Raw genomic sequence first — 11,085 nt, forward strand, 5'->3', positions numbered from 1 at the left:
GGCTGCGCGGGTAATACACATGGTGCCAATGTGCAGGTAAGGTCTTCCCCGTGATGGGGAATGGACCTGTAGAAAACCTTCTTTGGTTCTGCAGAGTCGAGTTTTTAGCAAATAAAATGTATGAAAATGCACGAATATTTACTCGTGGCGTTTGGCGCATATTATTGATAGTGACCCGCCTTTTATGATTCTTAGACAGGTGTACTGTTGCAAAAGTATACACACAAGTTTAGAGCAGTACTCCCAAAAGCTTTATGGTTTGCGCGTTGGGGATAAAACAGAAAAAGGCGACATGGGTTCAATCCTCTTTGCGACCAAAATTTTGAATCACTTTTCAGCTCGATTATACGAGATTTTTTTTCCTGAATCGGACGGAAGACCTCTCGTTGCTAGCAACGAGATCGTTTCTAGTTATTATTATTATTATATATATATATATATATATATATATATATATATATATATATATATATATATATATATATATATATATATATATATATAATTTTAGTTCAAGTTTATATTAGAAACACATTTTCCCCCAAAATTTTTATATACTTTACAAGGAAAATGACTTTCATTTATTTTGCTAGGAACCTGCATTTCCTGTCCTTGTCGTTGTTTATTTTTGCCTCAGAATCTTCAACCACTCTCCAGAAGTTTTCCCTTTTGACCTCGGCCTTTTTGTAAGTCTTTCCACAAATGGAAAAGACGTGGCTAGGGTTTAAGTTCCCATTGATTCCATCATTATTTATACCAGCTAAATGTACAACTTCCTCGTTTCCTTTAAAGTTAAATAATAATGCACTGATTTCCATCTTTTGATCATGGTTTCCTTTGAATAATGTTTTCTTTTTTATGCAATTCATTTTTTTTCAAATACAGTTCAAACACTTTAAAACAAGAATTTTACACAATGTCTTAAATCAATATAACTATAACTTTTATAACTTCTATTGTCAAATAACAAGCATTTATTTACTTTTCAATTATTTTACCTAACATTTTCACAAAACTACAGCACTAAGTAAATAAAAAATAAAAAAAATGTATCGAATCACATGGAATTATAGTATTAATGGTGAGTTATGAAACATATGGAAATAACGTACTGTATTCTAGATCAGAAGTCCATAAAATAATACAAAATAGGACCAGACCAAACACGCGCCTCCAAAACGTCAGAGAAGGGATCAGGTAATTAGAAAATTCTTATATCCAGGTATTTTGCTTTAAAAAATACTTCCTCATATTTGCACTACTCGTAAACAAATATTTTATTATTAATTTTAGGATGATTTTTATCAAAATTCAATGAATATAAGAAATAACTATATAAACAGCCCAGTGCGAGTAAAATCCTCTGGGAAATTCCAGTAAATCTCCTTCTTTGGCTCTACTTACAACTCTCCTGTTATGTACCTGTATCTGGTTCATGTCAATTTCAAATTGCTAAAAATAAAACAATTTAGCATTAAAACAGTTACATAAAATTAGTAAATTAGTAGAAATCAATAGCTTTAGGTTATAAAACATTTTCTGTTCTACAATACTATACAATCAACCCAAGTTACTTTCATTTTCTTTACATTTTAAGTAAAAAACCGATTAATATTTTAGGATGACAACAATTATGTAAGGAATACCATATATATCATACACAGAGAACTCTTACCTGTAATCTATCTTTCGTACGGAAAATAAAGTTAATACTTTCCTCCTCTGTTTTGTGATGTACTCGTATGATTTCACGTTTAAGCTATTAATAGTAAGTAAGTACATGGAAGAATCTATCAGGCAAATATTAATTGATTAAAAATACCATGCCATTAAAGAAACGAAAGTGAAGATTAAAACCTTGATAATTAAGTACACATTTCTGTTAAAAACAACATCCCTGGATAAGGAAACTAAACGTCAATCTTTTTCTTTGTTGTACATGTAGCTACATCGTAAGTGTTTGTAATACTTCCTACCGCGGAAACATGGCTGAAATATTGCCGACTCGGCGTTAAACAACAACTCCCTTTATTTATGCAGCAATATACATTTGTCACATACGTTGTTTATACATCTCAGTTGATTCAATACAAAAATATCAGTAGTCTTGTTTAAAATCATCATTTTGTAAGTTCTATGGTCGATACAATGACCTTGTCAGCAAATACAATTTATCATTTAGTCAAATGCTGACTGATGTTTTTCGTACTAATTGTTAATCCATTATAATACACTGTATTAACGAAAGATTCTTCCGTTATTTCCCGATCATGAAAAGTAGAGGCGGTTGTGACCGGTCGGCAGGGGATGCTCACTCCTCCATGGCACTTGATCCCAACAATTGACTCAATGATAAAATGTATTTGCTGACAGAGTCATTGTATCAACCATAGAACTTACGAAATAAAGGCTTTAAACAAGACTGCTGATACTCTTGCTTCATCAACTTGTTTCTCAATAATTTACCTCTTTTTAGAAATTGTTTATACTTAGTGCATGTTTTTGTGTATCAAATCAACTCAGATATGTAATGAAACTCCTTATGTAGGTGATGGAGGTATATTGCTGTATTGTATTAGTGAAGGGAAGTTGACGATAGAAAAGTTAGACGCTCATCATATAACTTGGTTTTTAGATTACCATTATCTTTTGTCTTTTTCAAGAAACATAATAAAATATAAAGCAGATGTGTCAAACTCCGTGGTATCTTTTATCTCAAACTCACAAGGATATATCCTATCAACATAAGAATGGAAATTACCATTGTCTTTTTACAATATGTCGTTCATATTACTAAATATCGAGTTAAATGCCACAGAAATGGCTTTCTTCTTTTTACGCATGAAATTTTGCACAAATTTTGCTTCCTATGAATACAAAAATAGGTCTACTAATGACAGGGTGCAATTGGTACCGATGAAAATTCCAGTAGATATTAAAAAAAATATCAAAAAGCCTGGACTTTAATTTATCATGGGGAGTGGCTGTGTATAAAATTGAAAATTCGTAAGTGTTTAAGTTGTTGATTTTGGTAAAATCTTATGATTTCAAATCATCTAAAAGTTCCATTGAATTTTGAAGTATCCACATCTGATTTACACCATTTTGGTTGTCGGGGATATTAAAAAAAATTAAAACGGACATGAATTTGAAGATTTTCTTCCTTAGAAAGGGGACTATGAGTATAAGTTGGATACTACTTGTAGAACTAAATTCAAGTTCTTCTAAAATACAATTTATATAAAGAGCCTTACAAACAAAGACAATGTTTTACCTGGTTGTCAACAGGGACCATTACGTACAAGTACTCATCATGTAACCTATCTAATTCTTTTTCACTTCCGTTTTATTGAAAAGAAAAGTACAGATGATTTCATATTGCCCTTCAATCTTTCAATACATGATTTCAACATGGATCTGACACATTTAATCCATTCTGAGAAAGTTCCAATGTTTTCTTTTTCATATCCTGCCCATCGTCAACAGAATCCATAATATTTTTGAAATTCCAACGCTAGTTGGAGGAATGAGATTCCCTGTATTTAGGAACTTTAAAAATCAATGATCTAAGACCCTCATTATTAATTATATTCACGTCACCTATGATAACGTGTCCACCAGGACTTAATTAGTTATAGGGTGAAGAAGAACATGAACACCATGGAGGATTATGTTTCAAATACTCGATATCCACGCCATGTAAAGTTTTTTTGCAATTAAAAAGTTTTGAAGCAATGGTCGATGTATATTTGTAGGAAATACAAGGTGTAGTCTTTAATTTTAAATATAGTGGTGGAATACAGGGATACTTGGGAAATAACATTCTCAAAATCGCCACACTTTTAAAAAAAAAATGTTTGCACAATTCGAAACAATACCTATCTCAACCGGTTATTGAGGATATCCACAACATACAATAGAATTAAAACATATAAGCATATTGAGTTAAGGAAACTATCTTTTTTTTTAAATCTGAAATTGCAAGTACAAGTATATGTCCTATATAAGTTCATTGTATCAAATTGCAAAGAAATAGTTGTTTACGAGACCGCTGATATTCTTTTTTCAATAACATGTTTGTAAATAGCTTGCCTCGTTTTAGAATTTGTTCGTAAGTAGAGCATGCTCTTACGTACCGAAATAATTGAGGGACCGTATGCAGGTGATAAGGGTACATGTATTTGCCTTGGCAATTGAAAAGTTAATGTCACAACGTTTATCATAAAGCATTGTTAACATGAAAAGTCCTTTTCTAGTAATATATCCAAAAATGATACAGATGTGTCAGACTCTGAGGTATTGTCCTCTACACAAATTTTATTTGAAAAATTCAAATTTTTGTAGAGGACAGTATCTTTTATTTCAAGCTCATCGTGATATATATTGCGTCGTTGTATACATATCTATATATCGAGTTGAAGGCAACAGCAAGTGTTTTTTTTTTCTTTTCACATATAAAATTTTGTACAAATTCTACTTCATATCTACATGATGAATACTTTTAAAAAGTATTTTGTCGAAACTAGACCAGTAGTTTTGATATAAGAGAAAACATGATCATCATTGAGAAAAGAATAGTATAGGCATGCTACAATTTTTTACCATATAAATTAAACATTTTTCAGTTTTTAAGTTGATTATAAGGTAGATCGTGCAATAAATTTAATTTGACAGTGTACAACAAAAAAATATATGGCCGAAATGTGTCTAAGGTACTTGCTCATATTTCATGAAAAATACCTTGCAGCAATATTTTTGCTAGAATGGAAAATATAAATTATGAATATTATATATCGGTAATGTGGTAAGGAAAAATTCTTAATTTTACATCCATGTATATATATAAGCATATATTTTTTGAAATATCGACGAAACGTATTTGAAAAATTAAACAAGTATTGCCATGAACGTAAGGAACATTAATCCCGATAGAGTGATAATTCTAATAGTACATGTAATCCCACGTCTTTATTGAAATCATCCAATCACCACGGGACAATCCTGAAATTCACAGACGTCATCAGTGTATTCACCCAATCACATTGGATAAAACCATGGGATTCAAAGAGGTCATTGGTGCTTTCATTTAATCACCACGGGGCAATCATGGATTTCACAAACGTCATCCGTGCATTTTATTATTCTGTGAATCTGAAAAGTATTTCACACAATCTTATAATATCACGAACCAGACTTAGTTTACAATCTAGCTAAAGTAGCTTATTACATGTACTGTACAAGAATACGAGGTAAACTCACTTATGAGTTCATAAACGGTAGGCTTATAATTTCAATCATAAAACAATGCCGATGAAAGTCAGCATTCTAGGATCGTTAAAATAACTTTGGAAATTAAAAAAAAAATGAACACCACCTAAGGGTGTTTTCATATTTCAAGGGCTCATCATAGTTTGTTTTTTTTTTCATGAAAAGAAAATATTTTTGAAGTTCTTTGTGATATTTTATTGTTGGCATTTGATAGCTTTTTGTAGTCCCATAGAAAATTGAGGTCATGAGTTGACTAAACTTTGAGAGGTTTTTGAGAAAAATAGTTTGAAAAGATTCTCTAAAATTTATTTTCCCCCATGAAAGCATAATGGCCCTTCATTTGTACAAATTTAAATTCCCCTACCCAAGAATTCTGCTTTTTGGAAAATTTTTGGCGGAACTGGCTTGGAATTCTAGAAGAACTAACAAACAAACGAAATAATTGCACAAAGATTGACGACAAATGACATATAAAATTTAAAAAAAACAAACTGGTGGGCTATAGATATGTGACACGTGAAGATTTTAAGATCTCAATAGCATATGGCACCAATTGTCAACTTCCACTTTTTTATGACCTTTGCAACAATTTGAAATTTAACTTGAAGGATTTTTACCATTTTATCCAAGTTTGAAACCCTATATCCAAAAAAAAAAACATTAAAAAAAATACAAACGCTACAATACATATATACACTGTATAACGCTGTTCAAAATACTTTCAGAAATTAACAAGGATTTCTGAAAAACTTCACAATAATCTGGAATATTCTGGAATTGTTCATTTTGCTAAATGTTATAAGGGCAATTTTTGAAATTCTAAAGCAAGGAAAATCCCTTAAAAGATAAATATCAATATCAATACATGTAATTGATTGCCTGTATGTGTGTGGGTCTCCTTCTGAGGATAAATAGACCAACCTGACCTTTTGAATATCAATTTGGTTATATTTATTGGAAAGTTAACCCAACATTGAAGGGGAATAATAAAGATATGCTTCCGTCATTTAAAATCGATCTGTTTACCTGCTCTGACTTTGCAGATGCATTGGTAGCAAATGAACCAAATGAGAGCAAATATGATCATCATAATTTTTATACAAATAAATTGACTAACCCAGTAGCATGAGCCTCCAAAGAGCAACCAGAAGGGAAAACAGAGAAGGATTAAAAGCGGATCACTACAGCACTTTATGGGCGTGGTGTAGTTGTGGATAAAGATCTCCATGTGCCCGAAGTCAGTGCTGCTGCGGGAACTATCCCAGTAAAAGTATGGATCCACCACTCCACTGAACCACTGCTGAACAGGGGGACCAAAATCCAGCTGTAAAATGTTCTCCGGTAGATCAACATGTGATGGTCATTCTTCCTGAATGCTCTTCTAAATTTTCATCATTGTTAAAAGACTTATAAAATGTTATTTTAATTTGATAATAGAATTCAAACAAAATATCAACATTAAAACATAAAAAATACATTTAGACAAGAAATTTGAATTCAATTAAAAAAGATCATTTTATGATGGGAATTGAAACACATGTAGTATCAAACAATCAAGTTTTCTTCAAGGTTTACAATTTCAAAAAGAAACCAGAAGGCATGGCCATGTCCTACCTTTAGACAGAACTTTTCACCCTCTTGCATTTTCTGTGTGATCTCATTGAGTTTGTGTGAGAGGATTTCCCGAATGGATGGATGTCTGGTGTTTACGAGGACGACAAACTGCTCTACATAAAAGACGAAGATACAAAACAGTAGTAGAGCTAACCATTGAAACAACAAAAGGGCTAAGTACCCACTGATGAACGCCCCACCCGCCACGTGCCCCTTGACATGATCGGAGAAAATCATGTGTAAATGATAATCCATCAATTAGCATGTGAAGCGTCAATCAGCATTTGAACGAACGATTGATTGTATTTGCTAACAAAGCAATTGGCTCGACCAAAGAACTTTCAAAATGTTTTCATGCTAAATTGTAGTCCATTATTAACACTTAATTGTAAACTGATACCGTTAACGTTTGCCCAGTATTTAGCACAGGGCGGGTTTGACTGGTCTACAGGGAATGCTTACTCTTCCATGGCAGCTGATCTCACCCCTGACATTTTAGTGGTCCGACCGTGTTAACGCAGCTTCAAACTAGCAAACTTTTGACTTGTTAAGGATAACTGTTCGTTATATTCATATTTAAACCACAATATGGTGAATCGTATTATTAATAATAATAGATAATTAGGCAAGATTTGTGCGTATTATAAAAATTGTGATATTCGTTTTGAAAAACAATGAAGGTAAAAATAACATTGCTCAATTTTCAAAGGAAAAAACAACATATAAATGTTGAACATTACAATTGCATCCCAAGAATATACCAGAGGTGTGATCAAGTGCCTTGGATAAGAATATTTCCTGGTTTCGACTGTTTACACGTGTAATATTCTATGTTTGCAATCAAAGTAAACACACCGACCATTAAGACCTAAAATTTTAGAAATTGTGTCTTTAAATAAGGCTGATTTAATCTCTTTAATATAAAGCTATTTTTCAGTAGCCTACTTGTCCAGCTCCTCGGTTTAAGTACGCCCTCATGGTCATTTCTTGTTAGGTGCGTTACTTTGACGTGGAATAATATAGGCTTTGTCAAGAGATCATTTCTCAATCGCTGTAGTTCTTCTAAATTATCCACCTTTAACTCCCTGTAATAAAGGAAGTAATGAAGCACATGGAGTTAATTTCTTAATTTATTCATATAAAAAATGCACATGTGTATATAAATTGAATACAGCGTTAATACTTTGCTTACTCTTCTCCATGGCACCTAATCCCACCTTTGATGTTCGCATTGTGCTCTGACCCTGATTTGTATTGTTTAATGAAATATTGTTCGTTGGCTCCATATATTTCAAGGAGCACACGGCGGGTGTGACCGGTCAGCAGGGGATGCTCACTCCTCCATGGCACCTGATCCCATCTCTGATGTTTTGGAGGTCCGTGTTTGCTCTGCTCCTATTTTGTATTGTTTAATGGACTTCGATATTGAATACTATTCGTTATCTCCATATCCTTTCAATATATTACCTAATAAGAGTAAGGAATTCCTGGAAACAGTGTAATTTAATGAAATTATATTTGGAAGTCTAATGCTGATTGATTTCTTCCTGGTTTCCATTTCATGTTTATATACATTAATTGGATAGTTTCCTTCCCCATGAAATATTCAGAATCTACCATATGGGCCAATTATACCCGTAAAGTAAATCATCCATTAGATTCCCCCTTTCTTACTTCAGTTTTGAGTTGATCCAAATTCCTGTCATATCCAGAACACGGTCCGACGGATAGCTTGTACAAAACAGATTATATAATAGTTGTGGGTTTCCTATAAATTTTTTCCACAACATAACTGTGTAAGGTGGGAACTGTGACAGGTCGACATCGGTTGAGTCCATCATAAAGAGTCCAGGCCTAATTGCAGACTAGTGGTCCTTCTAACAAAAAAAAAAACTTTTTTGCTAAGTTTTGAACTTTAAAAAAAAATCTCTAACGACAAATCTTAAGGATGGATTCTTCCCATATTTTGTTTGCATTTAAAAACTAATAAAAGTATCACAGAATTATGAAGACATGTGGTGTCTTGAATTAGATTTTATTTTAGAAGCAAGTTCAGGGAAAGGGCATTATCTTTTTCAATAATATTAAAAATATAAAAATACTCTTCTTATCATGTGATGCCGACTTCTATTTTAATATATTGTTGCATCTTGCAAGTTTGATGTCAGAAAGTTGCATTTGTAAGTAATTTTACCCATAGGCGCTTGGGGTATGCCCCCCCCCTTTCCAATTTTTTTCTTTTTAAATCTGGGGTTGAGTCACCTTTTCCCTATTTTTCTATTCTAATATGCACTATATGTTATCAATAATGTAACTCTTTTGTCTCTACAAGCTGTTTTTAAATATGTCGTTTTCGACTGATACATATAAAGATGTATCAGTCGAAAACGACATATTTAAAAACAGCTTGTAGAGACAAAAGAGTTACATTATTGATAACACATAGTGCATATTAGAATAGAAAAATAGGGAAAAGGTGACTCAACCCCAGATTTAAAAAGAAAAAAATTGGAAAGGGGGGGGTCCATACCCCAGGCGCCTATGATTTTACCCATACTTAAATTATTTTCTTCAATAAGATTTGTACATTTAACTTTCATGCAGACATAATTTTCTTGAAATATAGACATGTGTAATTATCTCGCACGTTGAAATAATCTTCTTGCAATATGACATTTTTATCTTGCCTGTTAACATAGTTTATCTTGCATGTAGGGTGCAGATATATGCCATCTTAGTACGTTTACCACTATTCTAATAATTAGATTCTCTAAAGAGATTGGTAACTTGTCGACATAATTATTTTGCATGTTGACATAAAAAAAAGGGATTTACACAGACTTGATTGCTCTTCCATATAAATATGACAAATCATGGCTTTGTTATTCTTAATTGAGAAGAAAATTTTTAAATATCAATTTCTTTTTTAGATTAATGATTGTGGACCCAAATTATCCCCGTGGGTCATAATTTGATTAACGATTTTTAAAATTTCCCCCTATGTATTCCTATGTAAATTTGATCGCCTACTGTGCCCCACCCTTCCGCGAGGGGTCATGATTTGAATTCATTTGTATCTGAACTACCAAATGATGATTCCACATGAGTTTCTCATTTTCCAGCAAAATGTTTTTGAGTAAAAGAGTTTTGAAAGAACTTTTTTCACAAACTCTCAATTACCTCCCCTTTGAAGAAGGCATATGCTGGTTCTCCTCAGAGACTCTTTTTATAACAAAAATTATCTTCAAAAGGTGGAGAGTAGATCTCGAGCTCTGCTAAAAAGAAAGCTGAATGCAAAGGTGCAAACGCGAAAACGCTAAAGGCGCCTTTACATTCCCACTTTCGGATCTAAATTCGCGCTTCTCCGTTGCTTGTTCCTTTGCATTCTCGCAAAATCAATTCAAAAATTGATTCATAATCACATACCCTAGCAATAACGTGAGACTTAGCCCCTAGACACGATACACAGAAGTTGGAAGTTTGTGTCTGTAGGATTTATTTTGATGAGCACACCTTTATGTTTTCCCTATTGTACATATAATGAGAAATGCTCTGAGGTATTCATTTTTTTCTATTTTAAATGTTATATACTCTAATGTTCAATAGACTATTACAACATGTATATATTAAAACTTACCTGATAACATTAACAAAGTCGAGGAAAAGAGAAATGAAATACAAGTAAACACATGCAACGGTCGTATTTTTTTAAAAAGATAAATCAAAATATACGTAAATACAGATAAGAGAGGGAAAATCGTTAAGTTGTGAAGCAATGTCAAGTGTTTGCAGATAAGCAAACAAAGGGTTTTGAAAATAAATTGCAGTTTTGCAGGGTGGTTTATAGCACAAAATGATATTTTATACATAATCAATTCATTATTATACTAAACTTGATACAGTTGTTTGTGTTTACATTTCAAAGAATTTTGATTTCCTTAACTTTTCTGTTAATAACTTTTTAAAGGTCTTCTTTAAATCATTTTTTATCGGAAATAAATGACAAATATACTTTCAATAGAAGCAATTACCATAAGAGACAATCAGTGGAGAGCATGAAATACTTGGTAAAGATTTAAAAAATTTCAACTTGATGTGATGCTAAATATTTGTATGATTATAATTCAAACTTATCAAATTAATGTGTGAATTCTATAAAAAGCTGAAACACATTCCAGAAATAACAAAATGTTTAGAAACAAT

General features: G+C 32.3%; 1 protein-coding gene across 1 annotated transcript; it reads right to left on the minus strand.

Moving 5' to 3' along the window:
• Positions 1-4,977: 4,977 nt before the first annotated feature.
• Positions 4,978-10,582, minus strand: LOC134282472 (uncharacterized). Its single transcript, XM_062764883.1, has 6 exons — positions 10,520-10,582; positions 8,557-8,759; positions 7,828-7,967; positions 6,883-6,995; positions 6,386-6,592; positions 4,978-5,001 (listed from the first exon to the last, which is right to left on the minus strand). Exons 2-6 carry the CDS (start codon positions 8,721-8,723, stop codon positions 4,978-4,980), a joined length of 651 nt encoding a protein of 216 aa, XP_062620867.1. The 5' UTR covers positions 8,724-8,759; positions 10,520-10,582.
• Positions 10,583-11,085: the final 503 nt, after the last annotated feature.

This window comes from Saccostrea cucullata, unplaced genomic scaffold (assembly GCF_032062105.1).
Source record: "Saccostrea cucullata isolate Sc308-1 unplaced genomic scaffold, CSIRO_AGI_Scuc_v1 ctg14574, whole genome shotgun sequence".
In the NCBI taxonomy this organism is placed as follows: Eukaryota; Metazoa; Mollusca; class Bivalvia; order Ostreida; family Ostreidae; genus Saccostrea; species Saccostrea cuccullata.